This window comes from Aythya fuligula, chromosome 13, assembly GCF_009819795.1.
Source record: "Aythya fuligula isolate bAytFul2 chromosome 13, bAytFul2.pri, whole genome shotgun sequence".
Lineage (NCBI taxonomy): Eukaryota > Metazoa > Chordata > Aves > Anseriformes > Anatidae > Aythya > Aythya fuligula.
Genome location: NC_045571.1, coordinates 8,626,529 through 8,648,633, shown reverse-complemented (window position 1 = coordinate 8,648,633; position 22,105 = coordinate 8,626,529). Strand labels below are relative to the sequence as shown.

General features: G+C 38.0%; 1 protein-coding gene across 4 annotated transcripts in view; it reads left to right on the top strand.

Annotated features, from left to right (window-relative positions):
- Nucleotides 1-22,105, top strand: part of AFF2 (AF4/FMR2 family member 2) — a 334,331-nt gene that overhangs the window by 236,804 nt on the left and 75,422 nt on the right. For all 4 annotated transcript variants that reach the window (XM_032196112.1, XM_032196111.1, XM_032196109.1 and 1 more), the window contains exons 8-9: nt 3,839-3,890; nt 18,390-18,427. In XM_032196112.1, the coding sequence (XP_032052003.1) occupies nt 3,839-3,890; nt 18,390-18,427 (90 nt within the window). The remainder of the gene's footprint in view (nt 1-3,838; nt 3,891-18,389; nt 18,428-22,105) is intronic.

Below are 22,105 nucleotides of genomic sequence, written 5' to 3'. Positions count from 1 at the left end.
AAAAATAGCTCACTTTGATTTAAGTTCATCTCATCTTATTTTCATGTCCATTGCAAGTTGAAGTCTGCTAAAAAAAATATTTCATTGCTACAATATCTGGTAAGACTTTTACAGAAGACATCTTAATAAAGCCCTCATCTAGACATTTGTCTAGTTAAATTTGTAATGTAAGAACAATCTGCTTTGGGAGCTGGTTCATCCCTGGAGGAAGTGGGTATTGTAGTCAGTCAATGAGATTGCCCCTACTTACACCACAGATAAATGTGTTGCTTTGTCACGATGTTTCTGCTTTGCAGTAATTTCACATTCCAAATTGCAAACCTCTGAAAATTGTAGATTATAATAAATATGCTGACACAACTTCAACTGATAGAATAAATAGCAATGCTCTAATAATGAAATCAAAAATCCTACTTAATCCTACTCTTTCCCTAAAGTGGTGTTTTGCATTAGCTATGGATGAAAAGACAAACAAGTACATGTATATTCAATAATAATGTCAGCTGGGTCAGAGAAGAATAGGAAATAAAATGAATTCATAACACCTCTGGAGATAGCTTTTTGATACAGGCAGTTTTCTCTTTGAATTGCCCTCATTGATGGTATTCGTTGTAACTTTAACATATCCACCAAATTGGCCTTTATTAATGGCTGGCCTGATCTTAATAACAAATGTACACTGTAATCTCCAGTCTGCCTGTCTTCTGAGGTTAACAGGTACATAGAGCAGAATAGATAACGTGTATTTACAGGAATCTCTCCCTCAAGAGGGCCTGATTTCATGTTCAAACCAACCAGATAGTGTTTGAGAGAGCTATAGATACAGAGCACTTCTGGCTCAGTGCTTTGAAGCTGAAGTGGGTTACCTTTGTAGGTGTGACAGTGAAATAGTCACCTTGGATTAAGGTTGCTGACAGTCTTAAAAAGCCCTTACTGAGCTTTGAGTGTGATCAGATGCTACTTGCTTATAAATGAGAGTTAATGGAAACATTAAATGGTACAAGCTACTATGACCCATGTCTTCAGAATATTAAGCACGGTTTAAAATTGTGGAAGACCATCTAGACCTCTACTTTTTGTAAAATATTACCTCTTCTAGCCTGCTCTGGGAGCAGGTTATTTGAACTCTTCAGCATCCTACTTTCATTTGCACATACTCTGTATTTTTAATTTATCCCCTCACTTCACTCCCTACCATCTATTTGTTGTTGATACCACACTTGGTTTCTCTTTAATTATTCCATCTGCCAAAAGAGTGTGATGCATTTTAGAAGCTGTGTGGTTTAGTTGTTTAACCTTTGAGTTTTGTAACTGAATGAGATGACATATTCTTCATTTAGCGGAACTGGCTAAGAAGAATTATATACTCCAAGTGATAAGCTTGAAACTGCTAAAGAAATACCAAAAACCAATTTTTTTCCTCTCTCTAGTCATCTAAACATCCATTAGTCCCTTGAAGGGAACTCATAAATCCTGCAAATTTAGTTTATCTGAAACCAACTCTAACAGTTGTCCTTCCTACTAATCATGTTTTATATCCATTTTATATTTTTCAATATTCAATAAACATGTCTTGTGCTTACTGTACTTGTTGGAAAGTATCTGCAGCGTAGGCTGTATAAGGACAGTTATTAATCAGCCATTTCAGATGACTGTTTGGTTAGTTTAGTAAGTGTACTCATTTATCTTTTTTATTTTTTTTTCTTTGTTCTTTCCATCTATCTAATGTGGAATTTCTTTTGTCCTTTTTGTTTTATTTCTACCAGAATATGTCAAAAAGGAACTTAACATGTAACAAAAGGGAAAAAAAAAAATCTGATAGCTGGAAAGAGGAAAAAAAAAAACACCTTTTGGGCTTCATTCATGAAATGATCCTTTGCATTTTGTCCTCTTAGATCTGCATTAAAAAATAATAATAGAGCACATTATCTAGCAGTGTGGCTCTGAAGCAGTAGATAATTTACACATTAAAGTGAGATGTAGGTTTAAAACTGGGAGTGTAGAAACGAATAAGAGTCAGAATGATATAGTCCTGTATTAAGTTGGTCTCAGTTTCCTGGGGGTATTGTCCTTCTGGTGTGTAATGAGACTTGCAGATAACAATCTGGGGCTGCGGATAGATCGAGGTAGGGCAGCATGTTGAGAACAGCACGGCAAGTAATGACGCTGGGGAAACAAATGAATGTGTCTGCTAGATAAACAGCATAAAAAGTTCCCGTTCATCACCAAAATCCAGGCCTCTAAAGATTAATATTTCCTGAAGAATTCTTACTTTTAGAAGATTTTTTATCAAAGCTACAGTCTCACTTTTACGGGTTCACATATTACAGGGAGGCATCTACCATTTATCAAGAGGTTAATGACTGGTAGTTATATGTCCAGATACTGTGTAACCACGGAGCTGCCCGACAACAGAGGTCACTGAAAGACAGATGACTTACAAACTGGTTTAAAGATCTCCTTGCACTTTCTCTTTTTATAAGAGCACCAGCAGGGCTTCAAACCTTCGGATATTTCCCCATTGGGATTATTGTCCCCTCTTTAAAATTCCATATGCCAGGAGGCTTCCATGATTTACTGGCAGTCCTCAAACAACAACAGAAAAACTTCCTAACAGAACATCCATTGATTGCTACAGTTATTTAAAGGATAACAATAAAAAATCATAGACTTCGGTCTCCATCAAAGCAGCAAGGAAACAGTAATTGCAATTTGCTGGTCTCCTGCAGTGGGTAAAGGAGATCAGCCTGGGAGAAAGGAAGCTCAGCACTTTCAGTGGCTGGCACAGCAGATCTGGGTGAGATGTGCTGATTCATTCATACGTCATCCTGTGAGAAAAGACTTTGTCAAGGTGAAAAGATGGTTGTGAGGTCCAAAGGAATATCAGCTCTGAGGAAGACCACCAGATAAAAGTGTGGATATAGGGGAAGCTGTAGGGGAGAGTATATGGTGGCTGCTATATGTGTTTCTCTTGGTAGACAGACCTTGAAAGAAGAGATCTTTTCTGCAGAGTTGTAACAACAAATAATATGGCTTCTTACCTGGTATGTTTCAACATACCCAAATCTTGCATCTAAATAAATAAATAAATGTATAAGATTAATATTAGCATAGTAGCATGCATTATTGAACTCTTTCTTCTGTCAAGGGAAAGGAAGGAGACTTTGGGACAGCCAAATCTGTTAGGAGTTTCCTTTCCCTTTAAGCAAGGGCAAGGAGTAGTAACATGAGATTTCCCTGTAGGAAAAAAAAAAAAAAAAAAAGGAAGGGAAAAAGAATATGAATTAGCAGATTCCTACTTTTTGCTCTGCCTTCAGATACTAGCAACTGTGATGTCCCATCAGACCTCAGAGGAGCTCCTCTTCTTGATTTTCCTCATTCTGCACTCTCAGTTTGGTAAGGTGGGATTGGTGCAGGCCTCTACGAAGATCAGTAATACGCTAGACCAAGAATGAAACACAGAGGATTTCTCAGCTTTTAGCAGTCTCAGAGCTGAATTTTCTTTCCCCCTTCTGATTTAGAAATACACATAGATGTCTGTGGACTAATCACTGTGAGATAATGTACAAATAAAGGAAGACATGAAGGAGGAACTGCCTACTAAACTTTATGATGGATGAATTTGAAAGTCATTTGTTTTTACCTAGCATCTCAGAAGAACTAATAACATACATACACAGAGTATTCATCGGTTTATTTATCACAGGTCTGATCCCGCTGTTGTTGAATTGAAAAGCAGATTTACCTCTGACTTTGGTGAAAGTGAGATTTGCCCCATTTTATATAACTTTAATTCACGAAGTGTAATTCTGTTTTGTCCTCTCCTTGTTTTTTTCAGAATGCTTGAGGATGATCTGAAACTCAGCAGTGACGAAGATGACAATGAACAGGTAAAATACATTTAAGTGCACGTTGAATGTGTTTGTGTGCAAAAACATTTTGGGGTGCTGCAGAATCCATTATTTTAGGTTTTACCTGCAAGTAAAACAACTTCTGAATCTTTTACAGTTATTCCTAAGTCCGCCTTAGGGTGGAGAAACTTTTTTCTTGAATAAGAATATGTTTTGTCAGTTTTGCTAAATTAACTTAGTGAAATTGAACTAAACCAAAACATGACTAGCCTTGGACTAAAAGAACACATATGGCATCATCAGGGAATAGTTAACGTGCTCTGAGTTTCTATCTTCCATTGTACCCAATTAACTGTGGAACGGCCTCCACTTGTTTCACACTCAATTTCTGAAATTGATGACCTGTTTGGAAGTGAGTGTAAAATAACCACATCAGACCACTATCATAACTGCAGTGTTGTTTTGCACTTTGCAATTCATTTGTAGGATTGCACCCATGAAGTTGGATCTGTAAGTTTTGTTCCAGTAAGTGAGTAAAGGGATGGGAGCCCATAGCCAGTAATTCAGAGATTCCCATTTGTGAGAGGTAAAATCTTCAGTGTGTAGTTGTAAATCAATACTGAAAGTCTCTCAGCCTTACTTGGGACGTTAATGAAGAATCATTTTCAGAAAACTGTCTGATGTCATTCTTTATTCTTCCCGCTTTATAAATATTTATGGGTAATGCTGGGAAATAAGGCCAGTGAAATTCATATTCTCAACATTCTTATCAGAAAAAAATTGAGACTTAGAGTTAAATTCATCCTTCATGTTACTTTATATATGGAATAGGCTTAAATATGTAAACTTGTGCAGTAAAGAGAAAAAGTAATACTATAACAGCATAAGATCATCATTGTCTGTTCAGCTGGGTAATGTTATTTATAAGTGGATCTTTCTTTCTTATTTATTTTTAAACCATCTGAATGTTCTTTAACCCACCTAATCCATCCTTTAGGATCATGCCAGGAAAGATTTACCTTCTGGTGTAAGTTGACCCCTTAGTCATACAAGCCAGTACTTTTTGCACCAAGACAGACTGGCACCCTCGTCTGAAGCCAAAGGATCAAAAGCCTGTACTTATGCAATGCACTATTGTACAAACACGTTGGCTTATGAAACTAGCAGGTTTCTTGATCTATTGGAAATTTGCCCGTATACTCCCATGAGATGGGATTGTGATACTGAGATGCCCAACATTTAGAAAAGGTAATATGTTATCAGGGGGGAGTTACTTTTGTTTTCTTACTGTACTAATTTTCCATCGATTTTGGTAGAATTGCTCCAGATTTACACGCTTTACACTGACTTGAATAGGTGCCGTCTCTGATGTCAGTCCCATGCAGGAAGGCCACAGTTACATCTGCACTGCACAGTGTCGTGTTTGTAGCCTTCAAAGTATTACTGCAGTCGTATGGTACATGCAAACCTTTTACCCAAAGGCAGGATCATGCTGGGGAGCAGTGTCACATTGCCCCCAGTTCAGAGGCTGCAGGGTGAGCCCCTGTGCAATGTGACTGAGCTGAAGGAATCCTCAGACTGCACCAAAGCTCTGTGAGACTTTCCAGTAAGGAAAGCATAAGCTGCAGACAGGCAAGAGACCACAATAAGGAACATTCATGGAGTTTCTCAAAAATTTATAGTACGTAGAACATATTTTTCCTTTTGGCAATGCAAGTTTCATGTCACTCTAAGTGATTAGAATTGATTCAAGTCTCCTAAGATCTCCCAAATATCTTCTGAAGAAACAGTTTATGGTCTGTGTATTTAGGGATTCCAAACATGAATGCATCCTATCACGTAGAAAATAAATGAACTGTCTGGACAGTAAGCATGCTGATCATATTTCTTAAATGTCCAGCACTTAATGGCTGGACCTTTCCTTTTCTTCACCTTTCCTCTGTACCCCCGCACATGTGTGGTTGCATCTCTTTTAGGTGCCTCATGAATAGAAGATAAAGACGACAGTGTTGTTCATATTACAGGAAAGAATCCCAAAGCTTTTTAGGTTTCTCAAAAACATGAGTATATGTGTCCATCCTTGAGATTCTTGTCACACACTGCATCCTTGAGTAAGGCCTTGAAAAGCTGAGCAGCTTGGCTCTGCTGCATCACTCAAGCATTACCCTGGCCGTGCCTTCACACTTAGCAGCTTCTGCCATGTCCCTTTCAAATAAAGAGAGGGGACTGGATATGGAAATAAAGGTTGATCTGGCTCACCAGTCAGGCACATAAACATCAACAAAGTAACTGGAATGGTTTTTGACTGCAAATATTACGTCCCAAAAATATGTAAAATATTTATTCATGAGGGACAGGTCAAGACGATTACAATATATGAGTTACATGATGTTGAATGTTCAGCTGTGGGATCCAAAGTTATAAAAATATATTTTTGTTAACATAAAGATTTTGCACGCAATTGACAGCTGTAACTCAGCTGTATACATGTGCGCACTCTGACAGGGAAATAAAAGATTAAAACTCTTGGCTCAAAACCCTTCTAACAGTTTATGCAACGTTGCTATAAAGAAGGATTCTCATTGCAATCTTTCTGATTTTTTTTTTTTTTTTTGCTATAGGCTTACAGCCAACGTGAAGCATGAGCTAGCATTTACTCATTTTTATTAATTAAAAAGCAATATGTCAAAATCATATTTTTTATCTTGACCTCTTTGCTCTTATTTGAAGGAAGCTGAAATTCTTTGAGAGTAGCAGTCAATAGGAAGTCCTAGGACCCAGGCCTGTATTTGTCGTTTGGGAATTGCTAGGGACCCTTTGATCTGTACATGAGAGGGGCAGTAGAAACATCGATCCATAAATGCACCTCCGTCCTGAATTTAGTGAATGTCTATAGTATGTGAAGAGGATTTGATCTATCTGCCTGTCTACTCAGACTACCAGACATTTGTCGTGGTGCTAGATTGTTGAAGCTTGTCTGCAAGAAACAAAACTCTCCTGTTGTATTCTTTCACTCCTGCGAATGAGCACATGTATTTCTGATCTGTATTTAGGGGCCCATGAACCTCATGCTCTTTCAGTCACTGCTGAGGAGAAACCCAACACATGATTGCTCTGGTCAGTCATGTAATTAGGAGGCTGAGGCTGATTTCTGGATAAATTGAGAGCTATCAGTTTGAAGTCAGTGTAAGGCATTTAGTCTGTAGATACATGTATTATTAGCAGGGCTGTTACTGAACACACTGTCCACTTTTTAACATTACCTTTTCAACAGGGATTTTGAATAACTGGAAGTGGTTCCTAAGAGCTATAAACATGATCTGGAGAACCCTTCTTAATATGAGCGTTACAACTTCTTGATTTGGCCAGAAAGAGGCTAAGTGTGCATTATGATGGCCTAGCAGTGTATCACCAAGAAAAAGATTCTTGAAAGGAGGCTGCTCTCTGTAATTTCATTCCAGAGGGCTTAAGAGGCTCCAGCAAGTGAGAGGTGACTGGAAATCCAAACTAGTAGTGCCAAACTGCTGCAAATTGCAAGGAAGCCTTGTGGTTTCCCTCTCCTTTTAGGCTTCCTTTCTGCATGCTCTGGCAGTTGTAGGCTTGTTGTAAAAGTTGTTGAGTGGAGCTCTTCAGGCTGTGACACACAGGAGGCCCAATGTGATGATCGTTGCAGGTTCCTTCTGACTTCAGATCTGTAAATCTTTGAACCATATTGATCATTGCTATGGATCATGAGGCAAGCTGCAAGTTACTCCACCCCAGTTGCAAACTCCAGTCATCATTTTCTGGGCGTCACTTTGAGAGACTGCAGTTATCACCTATATCTAACACGTGTAAACACATCCCACAGCATCTTCAGTGTAGACACTTTGGAGCTGGCCACATGACACATGCTTTGTCCCTTAGACAAAATGCTGATTCTTATGTCTTTCATTGCGGGTGATTTGGGATTAAAGACACACAGAAAATGACAGGTTAGATCTGGAATCAATTTTCATTTACAGCTGAGAAGCAGTTATTGATGCTGTGCTCACAGTTCAATAAAAGATCTGAAGATATAGACCTTGCGTTTCTTTTTCAATATAAGCAGCATAATCAGTCTCAAATGTTTTTACAAAGAAAATTGTATTGACAGTTTTATTAAAATTGCTGTCTTTAAAGTTTCAAGTTATCCACAATTTGACCTACTTGAATGGTTTTTAATATGCACACTGACCAACCCAATGGATTTTTATGTCACATATTTATAATACAAGGTACACATCTGTTTAATGTATTATTTGAGAGGTATTGTTACATCTAAGCATTGCCTGGGTTTTAAACTCTTGTAGTATTGGCACAGAAAAGAACATTGGCATATACATCCATATTGCATTCAGAGGTCCTGTTGCAAAATATTTTTAGATTGGCCATGACAGATAGAGTCAAGGCAGATGACAGACATGTTCTTAGTTCTTAGACGTGTAATTAGGTGACTAGGCATTTCGGAGATGCTCTTAATGCTCTTCTGTAAGGAAAGGAAGTACTTTTAGATGGCTTTATTATTCTGTTAAAAAAAATATAAATCAGAAATTAGAAAGAATACTGAAGATTTTTAATTAGTAGCTTGATGCAGGTAAAAGAGCTTGGATAAAACACAGGTTAATATTTTTGTTCTTTAAAGCACCTCTGTATAACTCAAATTAGCTTCGAGCTCAAAGGTATCCAAATGAGTTGTGCCTGGATACAATATTTTAAGTAGCTGTAGTGTACCCAATTTTCTTTAACCAGCTCCTCTTTGTTCTTCTGCCTAAGGAATAGTCCTGTTAACCTTTGAAATGTGTACTTAATTTAAAGCACATTGTTAGCAATCTGTGTGTTTTTTAACCAAAGAAACTTGGATACTACTTACAGACCTGCTCCATTATTTTCAGTATTTCGTGTATATAGTATTTTTGGCAGAACAAATCAATGAGATGTTTTTCTTTTATATTTTTTTCCTTCTCTTAATGATTGCCATCTTATGTGCACTTCTCTGATAACCATATAAACACAAGACATACGTATAATCCATGGCCTTGGCCTATCTTCTGTATTTTACACAAACACGTTACCTTCTTCTAGGTTACTATTAGGTAATTGCCGACAAAACGTTTGCCTTTGTAGCGCCATCCAAAAAGGTGATCAGCCATAGCCCAAGCTTTGAATTCTTATAATGCATTCTGAACTTTCAAAGCTTTTACTCAAGTTAAATTTTTTTAAATCTATGAAATGCAAAGATGCATGATGCTTTCATCACGTAACACTTTGAAAGAGGTCACTATATCACTTTAAATTGTAACAATAGATATCCTTTCCTGTTGTCATTTATCCCATTTTTTATCTGGATCCTGAACAAGCTGTTTACCTCCCTAAGGTTTCTCTACATTTCCATTTACTTTGTTATCAGCAGAAAGGCTGAAGAACAGCTCTTCAGTAATGACATCAATACTGCACACACAGTGAGAGAGGTCATCTTGTCAAAGCTATAGAAAAATCAGATGGATTAGGATGAAACTAGGTGCAAAATAACTTTGATAGAGTCTTTAATGTAAACAGTTTATCTGCCATTGGGTTCTATTGAAATCCCAGAGTGATGCAGCATTGGTTGTAGCCACAGCAGAGTGTGTTTTGATAAAAAGCCCACATCTCAGTGTTTAAGATCTGCAGTCATGTTTTATAATTGTAAAGAAATGTTTTCATTGAGACATTAATGAAAACAGAAGCTATTAGGATAATGCAGTCATTCTCCAACCTTGTCAATCTATAACCGTGAAAAATCCTTTCATGAAGACATATCTCTTCTTGCTACCTCAGTCCATTTTAATTGATACTCAAATTATTTTATTCTGCACAACACTAGTTGAGACAGCCATATATCATCAACTATGCAAAATGAATACTCTAGCTTCCGTTAAACAAATCTTTGGAAATAAGAGATTTGATGGCTGAAGTGTCTGAGGTAATAATTCACACAGTAATCACATAGGTTCCTATCATAGCATTTGTTCATTATCAGCAAAAGCTTTCAGTAACCGCTGTGAGATCTGGGGTGAGCTTGGTGCAGTTATGAGCAAAAACCATGGCATACCACTGAAATACATGGTGTTATCAAAGGCTTTTAACTTGTTCAGATTCACAGAATCTTGTGTAATTGTTTCTGCACGTGTTATTATTGTGGAGGTCATCCATCAGTGAGGAAGGGGATTAATACAACCCTTAGGACAAACAGTTGCTGTAGACTGCACAGTTTTACAGCTCGACAAGGATAAGTTTGCCCCTGCAGGTTGCAGCCATGGCCTTATAGTGGCTCTGGGGCACCAGCTGCATGGACCAGCACAGGATCTGGAGGAGCCCCATCCCTTGTGCCTTTTCCATGGGCTGCCTGGTATTCCCTGGCAGCTCAGTGTCTCAATATCCCTCCACCCCAGTAGAGAAAATAACACAGGAAAATAAAATACCAGAAGGCAGGCAGCCCTAGCGAAGGGCTGAAATGCCTTAGTTGGACAGATGGAAAAATACAGCTGCAAGAAGTCCTCTCCTCACGTTTCCACAAATAAGCAGGCACTTCATAACCCCTCAGTGCTCTCTTAAGCAGGTGCTTCTCTTAGGTTTATTTTTTTATGCCACCAGCCTGAAGCAGCCAGGCTCTGCCGGCCATACCACGAGACATCATTCACCTGAAGGAGAAGCTTTAAACACAGACCTGGTGCCTCTATCACTAATTAAATAGAGGTGGAAAGGCCATTTGTTCGTGAGCACAACCATAAGGACCAGACCTTGGAGATCTGCCAGCCTCCTTGGGGTGGGAGGGAGGAAGGAGATACAGCTTTCAGTCCTCGGGATGGATCTTGTACTCCATGTTTGTGTGCATGCCTGTGCACACATGTTTTACAGAGAAGTCTTTATTATAAGAATGTAGGAAAAATACATTTCCCCAGGTCCTTTGGCATACACATGACACTTATGCAAAAGCCTTGTATTGTTTTGACAGCAAGCGGAGGCAGCAGCAGGTGAGATAATTGATTGACACCAGTACTGTTGTTGTTAAGAGAAAAGCCAGACTTGGCCATACTGTCCTGTAAAAATAAATCTGAGGACTGTGGTATCTGTGGGCCACCTCAGTGCTCAGCACTCACTAATCCAACCACATAGGAAACATTTATCTTCTTTTTCTCCTCAAAAGGAGAGTGTGATTTTTATCACGCATGTCTTGAGAACCATTTTGGTAAAGAAATTGTCTGGCTTTCTTATGCTGGCCATCTGCAGCATTGCTCTTATTTAAAAGCCCAAGCAACCGTCTGTGAACTTCAAAATCTAAATTTTGGGGAGATTTTCAGGCTGGTAGAGTATAGTGCTAGTATTGGCTTAGAGGCCGGGGGGCTGCAAATACCTCAACAGAGGGACTCATAGGTGGCCAGAACAAGTGTAGAAGTAGGTGATGAAAAGGGCATGATAAATCCAGTAATTAGCTTCTGTCAGCCAGAATAAGGGGAGAAGAAGTGAAAGTTGATCTCCCCTGGAGGAATTCCAGAAGGAGAACAGTAATGAGAATGAAACACCTTAATTTTTCTTACGATAAATGCATCTGCCACTGCAAGGTTTGCTGGGGTTAGAGGTGCTTCATTTTGTACCAGCAGGATGAATCTTCCCACAACAGACCTCCTGCCTACTTGTAGGGACAGGTTCAGAGCACAGTGTGACAGTGCAATTGATTTGGGCAGGGTTCTCACACAGAGCACGTGTGATTTACAAAACTACCAATTTCACGGCAATTTATGTGTAATTTTCAGGGTGCAACACGGTGATTGGCTAAGTCATCAGAGCAATATACTAAACCAGACCAAGGGCAGCAAAGTTATTTTGTGTGTGTTTACATCTGCTGCCTGTTTGTAATGGATTTAATAATCAGTGTAGATTTAATGTTAAGTATAGTATTTCCTGCATAGGAAATAAATGGGTGGCGTGAACAATAGCAACATCAATTCACAGCTTCCCAGAAGTGCCACTGCTGGTACCATTTGGCTGTGCCCTTTTGCTTCACATGTCTAGGAAACTATTCACTGATTTAGAGTACGGAAGAGACTAAGGATGCGTTGGGATCCAGGAGGAATGAGACAGAGGCTTTTGCCACAAAGCAGGATCTGAGGGCATAAACTGCAAGTGAACAAGGGTATGAGGGGCTGCTTCAGCAACAACTGCCTATCCTCCTTCCCATTTTGACACAGCAAGTTATAGCCCATGTGAATGCTGCAAAGGTAGCAATTAAACATTGCACACTAAAAGCACACCTCATTATAAGACCTCAAAACATCAGCACTGTTCAGGTAAGTCTCAGATGGAGATACAAAGAATTACTCTCCTTTTGTTAGAACTGGACAGCTGAGGAATACACAAATTGTGGAGAATGTCTGTAGCTGCACAGTGAAGTACCAGGGAATTATTTAAATATAGCCTTTTTCTCCTACTTTCTTTAGGGAATTTTAAAGAAGACTTTTTTTTTTTTTTTTTTTTTTTTTTTTATTCTCTTGTAAATGTTTCTTGACCTTTTCTCTGTTTCTTTTGCCACCTCTAAATTTTTTATCGTGTGATTAGAATGTTGAAACATGGCTATGGAGTAAGCCCAACAAATAAAGGATTTTTTGATTTATTAGCCATCTGGAGGGTTGAACCAAACACACATTCTAGAAGAAGTCATCTTTAAATAAGAAGACAATAATTACTGAGCTTTATACCCAGTTAAATGTTTTATATTTTCACAGTAGGATTATCATCTGCTAAGCATGGGACATTTGCAATGAATTTGTAACAAATTGTTTGCTAAGAGGTGTTGTTTCAAACCACAATTTCAATTCAGATTTTTTTTTCTTAAAAAATGGACTATTCAGTAGAGTTTTTCCAACTTTGTCTCCAGGGCTGGATATTTTTTTTTCAAATAGAACAATTTTAATAAAAAATCAGGCCTAACTCTAGGTTCAGTTCACTGCCACAGAACTTTACAATGACCAAATTGGTATTGTCAGAGCATTTAAATGTACTGGACCTCAAGAGACATTCTGAGCGTTCATTAGCATTTGTAAAGGAACTTGAAAATGTCTTAGAATATAGTCTAACAAAAGTTGAATTCTTAGAATTTGTAATGTCATATTAGAATTTCTCTTCAGTTGGATGAAGGTATCAAAATTAGTACAATTAGCAACTTCTGTTGAAAGAGAAAAAAAAAAAATTTTGAAAGAATCCAGCATATATCAGAACAAGTGGGGAAGGGAGACAATGTTTCAAGCTTCTTCTGTCAAGTCTTACTGGTGCTAATGTACCAGCTTTTTTAAAAATGGACTAGTTTGTCAGGAATTAGAAGTGTCCATGTTTTTCATTAAACACTTCTTTAGTTTGATTTCCACCACTGTCCTAATGTAAATGTAGAGATTTTGGGAAGAATGCTGGCAGAGGCCCAAACACGTCTGTGGTGTTGTTCAGTTAAAAGCAGTTCCCTTCCATCAGGGATGAAGGTTACTCCTAACCCACAGACAAACTTTTTTAGACTTGATCACTTAAACTCTGTTTTCCATTTTACCCAGCCTCCACTGCACCAACTGAAATTAAATTTCCGACTGGTAAAATTTCACCCTAAGCATTCTTGAGCATCTCTCTGTAAAGCCATGAAGGTTACTGCATTGCTCAAAGCAATGATGAGAAGTTCTCTGTGGTTCTGCTGCTTAGAAACTGAGAGATGAATGTAAGGTGGATTTGCAGCAGCTCTGGGAAAAAGTTAAAGCATGGAGGTCTTCCTCCTTCTGCTAACATATTTGATGGCTTGAAGTGCCATCTGTCTCAGCCTAAGAGACACTTCAAGGTTCAGCAGTTGCCTTCTTAGGTGGCTGATCAGTGCTTCTGAATCAAGAGTGTGAGGAGGCATTCTTAAAAAATGCTGACTTATTTTCAGACCTCATTTCCTCAAAATCAAATGTTCCCCTGAAAATCCTGGATATTCAGTTGTGCAATGAAAAATGTTAATTTTATTCAGACAGCAGACACTTCCCCATTAAAACTTGACTGAAAATCTAATTTGCCTACTGCAGATGCCAGTTATTTTACATTGATATTTTTGAGCTGGCCTTGTCTGAATTTATTCTCCTCAGGTCTTTGTGATGTAGGAAAGTTGTTCTGACTGGAGTACTTTTTGCTGGTTCTTTCTATCCAAAAATCAGTCTGGTAACTGATGATCATGAAGAAAAGCATCATTTTTCACATTCTGTGGTCCTTGTGCACAACCTAGAATCAGATAGGGCTTGTTTCCTTCCTAGTTCTTTTGTGTAATAGTTAAATATCTCTTAATGAAATAAGTTTGTGGATATATCCACACTACAGATCAAATAAAGCACAATGCAGATGGCTCCTGAACTAGAGCTAAAACAACTAATGTCAAAATCAGGAGTAATGCAACATATGAAGTAGAAGTCTTTCACGGTTGTAAAAGTCATAGGAAAACATCCCTGGGCAAATATGCTCTGATGGATGACCCTCTGTATCTGACTACCTTTGATTTATTCCTCACTTCTTTCTTTTATTCACCGCTAGAGTCAGCTGTTGAAATAAGGTCTTACAGAGTAGAGACACAATTACAGAAAGGCCATAACCGGAGGAAAAAAATTGCAAATTAAAGTGGAATGATTGTCTAGTTCATTCTGGCTTCCATTTTCTAATCATCCTAAATTATTTTAAAGCATATTTTCAAGCTCAAAATTAGCAAAGGTCCCATGATGTAATTCTCCTAACAACCATTGAATTTTACATTATACCAGTCCAATTTCATTCCAATCTTTTGCAGCATCATCTCCCACTCAGGGCACATGTATCATGATTTAGGGAGGCCCTACCTGCCCTATTTCTAGATAGTACTTTTAGTACATGAAGTTTAGGAATCATTGTGGAGTTAAAACCAGTTTCTTATTTGTAAAGGCCTAGGAATATAAGATAAAAAAATAACTCTTAAAACATGTTTGTCTTTGAAATGTCTTAAATTAATAATCAAAGCTCGCATCAAGTCTAAAACAAATCAAACTCAGTCATGAAGATGAGAAATGGGAATTATTAACTGAGTAGCGAGGCTGATGGAGGCTCAATGAGATCATTTTGTTCAAAGATTAAAGGCGATGAACACTGAAATAGTTGAGTAGGATGGCTATGAACACATCTGACTAGAGCTGCTAAATTCAGTAATGATCAAAAGTTAATTATCAAAGCAGAGAGAACTACTCAACACAGACAATTTGAGTCAATAGCTAAGCAGCCCAGCAAAAAAGTAATTTGGGAGAAGTATTTTCCTATAATGAAGTTATATAAAAGACGTACATTTCAAAGAAACCTGCCTAAAACAAGATTGCATTCTTCCTGATCAGAGAAAAATAATTAGCTCTAATTGACAGACCTGCTGCACACCAAATATTTTCAAACAATATGTTTCTGCATCAAAGCTTAATGTGTAGAGTTACTCAATGTCACTTTGATTTTGCCTTTCTTTATCTTCTGCCACTGGGCATGCTCATGATATCGCAACAAATGCGCTTTGAAAAATGAATGAGCAACACCTACAAGATAAATAAAAGCAGAAGGCCAGATCCTGCGTTTCTTTCTCAGACAGAATCCCTGCCACATTCTGTGCTGTGTTTAACATTGTCATTTCCCACTCAGAGACAAACTGAATCATTTGTAATAGGAAATGACCAGTTGCTTTATCATCCAACATTAAACTAGGCTAGTATGCATATTAACTTGAGAACTTGCAATATTTTTTTCTAAAACGCTGTATGAGCGAAGAACACTCTCCCCCCAGCAGGTGCCATTTCTTACGAGTTAGGAAAGTGCCTTCTCTCAGGAAAAAAAGGGGAAAATTCTCCATGTAAAAATCTAAGATGTGATATGTGCTAGAATGTTCATAGTCCTGGAAAATAAAACACATCTGTAATTCTTTGTTCTTAAAGCAGCCACGTTTCTTTCAGAGTAAACATCAACACAGCTAAGTATTCAAAAATCAAATGCCCAGTTTAGACTCTGCTTTTTAATATTCCATGACTTTGACATTGCCTGTTCTCACTCTCTGAAATATCTTCATCTTCTTTAATCTTTCATGCAAACAGTTTAGCTCACACCATCACACACATGCTCTCTGGAATATCTTCTGCTTTACCTCATATTAGAATTGACTGCATTATTTACTTCTGATCCTAGACACTCTTCACTCTTCTGTTTTCCTTAACTGTATTTTGATATCCATTTTTTGTGTAGCGATTTTTGAATAATTTAGAGGGGAAAAAAAACTTATCTGAGATTTAGATGCAAGTTTCACATGCCAGAATTCAGAATTATTATAGTCCAGCTATTTGGTGCATAAGTGTCAAATGAAATATCACTGTACAGTCAAAAAAATCTTCTGCCATGGTTGACGGTGGTATGTAAACTTTGAAAATAATTCTAGTTCCTTGCAGGATGGGACTGAGACTTGGTATTTAATGGCAGACTTCAGAAACTGAAATGTCATTTTCAATGGTATTTTAATCTATTTTAAATAAGGTGTTTGTATGTTGTTACATGTAGTTTTTACTTAAATTTCATCATAACATGTTTTTGACTTTGCACATGCATGTGGCAGCTAAAAAAAGGGGAGATTTAGGAGAGTATCATTGGAAGGAGGCACAACTTACATTATTTCGCTAATGAGGTAGAGACTCCATTTCATCATAGGCTTGTTTGAGTGATCATAATTAGGTTTGGGTGTGTAATACTTACTCGTGCAATTTTAACTTCAGGATTTCCTGGAGTTTAAGTGTTTTATTTAGCAACCCTACTGTACAATTACTATAATTGTTTCCTATCATGCATTCATTGATTTATTCTTTAGATGGAAAATGTAATCCAAATGAAACAAATGCATTTTTCTTCACACACTGGGAGCCAGCCCAGAGTGTTGCCGTTGCCCTGTGTCAGTTCTCACAAGCTTTAATTCTTTCTCCCAGATTTTAACTTATTACTAGGGATTTCCAAGGATTTAAACAAAGAGTTTATCTTTGGTATGATTGGAGGCAAGGGCCAAAACAGTAGGTATTTTGAAAAACTTGTCCCATTATAGAGCCCAAAGGAGAACTCATTCTGGCAAAATATGGAACCCAGTTGTGCAGGTCCCAAAGGTTTAAAAAGTTAGCCAATTTTCATAGAGGATTTAATTCCTTATGGGTTTATATGTGCATTTTTCAGGACCACTAATATTAGCAGTTCCTGTGTGGGAACCATATTCTTCCCATCGCTAAACGTACCAGGGGTTAAAGTTCCTCACCAAAGTCCTTCTCTCCGGTTTTGGTAGGCTTTACAAAAATAACTCCAAAGGTAATTAAGCGCTGAAACTTTCCTTTGTGTAATAGGTTTATGGATCAGTTGTCTTAATTCTGCCTTTCACTGCTCTCTGTATTATAATCTCACTAACCATCTGACCGCTTTCCACATTTAAATCTATTATAGCCAGGTCTGTGAATGCTAGAAGGAACTCTATAAAATTATGTGAAACACCAGTTTGTCTGAAGGTGCTATTTCAGTCCCTCCTGCGTTAAAGCGCTGTTTACCTATTCTGAAAAAATTCAGAGAGGATACAAGGTTGGTTCAGATTACATAATTATGCTACAGAAGCATTAAAAAAAAAAAAAAAAAAAAAAAAAAAAACCACCAACCCTCCACTAAAATCTCAAGCAGCTTAACCAGTGTGATAGACTGGCGCGGCCCTGCCATCGGTGCCCCCAGCTGTGTTGCTTAGCAACATTTTAATTCAAGAAGAATCGAAGGAGATGAAATCCCCATGGAGAGGGAAACAGAAATAAGAGGGCCGTTGACAGATGATCTGAGTTGTTTCTTCTAATATACTGTGAAGATCACTGGCTCTTTTCATGAATGATAAATGGACTGTACACAGATCAATGGGTTCAGCAATAAACTGGAACCAGGCTCCATGTCTGAGGTGGTGCAGGCCGAGAGGCCCAAAGATTTACTCATTTAGATGATTTGGAGTGTGTTTTCTCAAAGGTTTCACAAGAGGAAATTGATCTGAACATTTGGTCATCCCTTGCCCTTTTCTGTTGCTGGCGAATAAAAACTGTTTTGGAAGCGGAGTCCGTTCTTCCCTTTATTTTTTCCTGTTGTTGTTCCTGTTCCAGATAGGGACAGATAGGCAGTGACAAAGGGGGCCAGATCTCAGTGCGGGAAATGAAGTAATGAGCAGTTCCTAAATGCTCATAGCCATTAAAAATAAACAAACCACACTGATATCACAAACCGGGGCAGGCGTATTTAAAACTTGTAACGTTATCTCTCTTGAAGGGTCCAGCTACTGCAGACGTGTTCCCTCTGCCCCGGTTGTGGTCGGCTGCCCCAGTGCGCCCTTCTGAAGAGCATCCAGTAGTTGGCTTTGTTGTGGCTTGGCTGTGCTGAGGCATGTTGTTTAATTCTTTGTCTCTCCCACCCCTCTTCTGTTTACAGGCTGCTGAAAAGACAAAATTGAGAAACATTCCTGTAAAGTAAGTTCTTTTTATATCCATTTTGAAAATGTAACTTTAATGAACTTTTTGAGTACAGTCACTAAAATGACTGGGACAGTGAGAAGGGTGATAAAAGAGAAAACAGAGTTCAAGTTGCCCCTAATAATAGCTTAAAAAAGGTCAGTATTGCTGAAGAAAGCTTTTGATTTCTCGTGTGTCCCTAATGATTGCACTCCCCAAGTTTCATCCAGTTTTCATAAATTAATGTGTTGTCTATGAATAGCTGCCAAATAATATCACAATCATACTCAATACATAGTGCTCCTAGCCTTGGGGAGGTTTGTACATGCTAAAAAGATTATGATTTTTAATTGCAATCCTTGAGAAGGTCTGACAGGAGGGAAATAACTAGGAATGTGCCAAATGATTTCTAGACACATGGGAATATTTTGCACCTATGTATCAAGGTTTTGCCATCCTGTTGATTAAGAGCTCTCTCACTCAGTACGTGCATCTCTCTCACACCACACACACATGCATGTTTCGGCTCCTTGCAGTCGGGCTCTGTGAAGGATGAGCAAGCTACCAGGGAGCAATTTCCAGGGCATTTTATGAGAAGTTCTTAAATCTTAGGGCACTAGCAGCAAGACTCAACCATATATCATTGAATTAAGAAAGTTGCTATATAGATGTCCTGGCTCTTGAGAAAAGCCATTTTCAGTTAAAGCTACCAACATCAGTGATTCTCTTTAAATAATGAATACTCCAGTCTTAATGGGCTCTTCTGTACCAATAAAACACGTATTTTTAGCTTCAGTAGGTGATCATTGGAGTTTAACTAAGTCTCAGTAACTGTATATTCCTGTTACAGACAGAGGAAATGTTCTTGTTTTCTTAGTAGTTTGCTGATCATGCTGCCTTTTGGACTAGAGTGGTTTTGTATTTGTAAGTACATGCGCCGACAGGAGTCGCAAATCATTGTATTTTAGCACATATAACAAAAGAATACAGTTCTACTTCTCACTTGGTTTCCATCATGTATAGTCATTTACATCTTATAAAGTGAATGCAAAATGTGTACAAACACTCCTTGGAGTGATTAGGCAAGATGCAAGATAGTCATAAATCACCCTCTCTTTATGTTTCATTTAATCTGATAAAAATTAGAAATAGGATCCAGCAGGGACCTGATAGCACATGAAACTTCTAATAAGACAAGAGACCTTTCTTGCCTGTAGGGCTAGTTCAAATTCAGTGTAAGCTGAATTAAAGTCATTGTTACCTGGTGGTTGTTTAATAGAGAGTATGAAATGAGCTGTGATTTCACTTCACCTTCCAGAGGATCCAGGAGCTGCAAGGTGATGAGAGTCTTGGGGAACCACTCCAAAATAATCATTTTCATTCATTCTCTTTTTTAATATTTTGGGCCAAATTCTCAGGAAGGGCTCAAATAAATTAAGTTTTCCCATGTGTGACAGAGATATTGAGCTTTGCAGTCATTAAGCAGCACGTTTGTGACACTGATGCCCAATTACTTCACCAGTAAGGTTTGAGAGTGGGGGAGAGGGTGATTTAGGTTAAATCATTCTTTTATGGGGCTTGAATGAGTGTAACAGTTTGGAATGGAAGAAGGCCAGATGGACAGTCTCGCTCTTTCCACCTACATGTGCATATTTCACCCTGTCATTTCCCCCAACTGGTTGTTTAACTTCTCTCTGACTACGTTCATGGTTGCAGCTTCAATTAGTACCCTAGGGAATCCATTATACATATTAATTACACTCTGTATAATGAACAGCTGATAAATCTGCTTAATATTTTTCAGTGAAATGTAACTATTTAAGGTACCTGTATGCAATTATGATTTTATGCTAGAATATTACCTCTCAGGGCAAAAGTAAGAATACCATTTCAAAGATAGCAGTTGTAGATATGGATCGCATTTATATAAGCATCACAGCCACACTTAGTATACCTCAAGCCTGTCTAGCTTTTAGTGCTGTTGCTTTTGTAGCTCTCAAATGTCAAAGAGAATTTTGCTTGAATTTTAATGTTCTTCAGCTATGCAAAATAAAGTTAGTAGCTTCCATTGTCATAAGGGCTGAAAGCTGTACAGATTCCTTCTACCATATGTGACTTATCACATACATTTTTAAAAACACATTTCTGTTATTAAGACATATGTGATAGTACACTTCTGCAAATGTGAATTGCTTTTGGCTAAAAGCCATGCACTAATAAGTTGAGTTGAAACTAACTGCATTTGACATCTGTTACAATATATGTATGTAAAAATATATATAAAATATTCGCAGTTGTCATTAGCATAAAAAAAAATATCCATGTTTATATGTTGTGCTGACATAGCTCTTGTGTCCCCAAATTGAAATCGGAAATAACTCCCTTGTAGAGACTGTGGTTTACATGGAATCCTTGGACCAGGCCTAATAGTGCCATTGTTCAACACGTTACTTAAGGAGCTTGACAAAGATTTCTGTAGAAACGGTCTGTTTACTTTTGATTGCTCAGTTTATTAATGAATTTTAGTTAGTTTCATGTTCAGGAGGAAGTTTGCTGTTCCTTTTTGTTCTGCTGAATCCCTCTAACTCTTAACACTTCTGGAGGAGAAAAAGAAATAAATAAACAAACAAGGGACTTTTTTTTACTACAGTTCAGCTGTTTTATAGGTGCTTAGACTAACTGGTATGAACTTCCTGAGGGCCAAGGTAATGCAGGTAGCATTTGACTCCTTCAAAAGACATGGTCTCAGTTCCATGTTGCTTGTAGCACTGCAAGAAAGCACTGCATTTGCAGAAGAACTCATATTTATGTATTGGTAGCATCATCTGACATACTTTTACTGTAAAGAAGCACATGGAATATAGCTAAGAAGTCTCCATTCTTGCTGAACTGATTTTTTTGGTGGAAATACTGCAGTTACTTTTCCAAAAATGTAAGACCTTCTTGTGGCACCAAAGTGGCCCCGGAACTTCAGATTCCATTACCTTTAACTTACTTATCCTCCTCTGCTCACGACATACAAGGAGCACTTGTTGTCCCCCTCTGGTTTTATCCCTATTTACACTGAAAGTCAGTAGCAGAGAAAAAAAAATCTTGGATGCAAAATCCTAGATACTTGCTCACTTACTTGCTCGTCCTTATCATGCTGTTCCCACCCCTGAGTCTGAAGGAGGTAACAATACTTAACTAAGTTTACCCCGTGGAGGCTTTCTAAAGAGCAGTTACATGAGGAATGGTTTTGACTTAGGACACATCTAGTCTTTTATGAAAATGGCCAGAGGGAATTCTTGGGAAAATGTGGGAAGGTGAAAAAATGATTTAGCTAAAACCTGATTTCATATAGCACTGCAGAACTGAACAGTTTTGTAAGAGATAAATCAGGTATTTACAATGGAAAATGAATGTTTTAAGAGTGGCCCATGTACTCCATGAATTGCTGTGGAACTGAGAATACTCTAATCGACTTCTTGTTTCATGGAAGAAAACATTGGCTTCCTTGAGTGTCCTTTATCCCTTCTTCTTTTATAGTGCCTTAAAATCTTCAATAGAAAGCACTGACATTTCCCCCAAACACCTGCATATGTTTAAATTTGCTGTAGGCTTAATGACTTCCAGATACGTGTTTTGGGATTACAGCTTGTGTTAAAATACCACTGCTTTTTATATTTTCAAAATATATTTGTTTTCCATCACTGA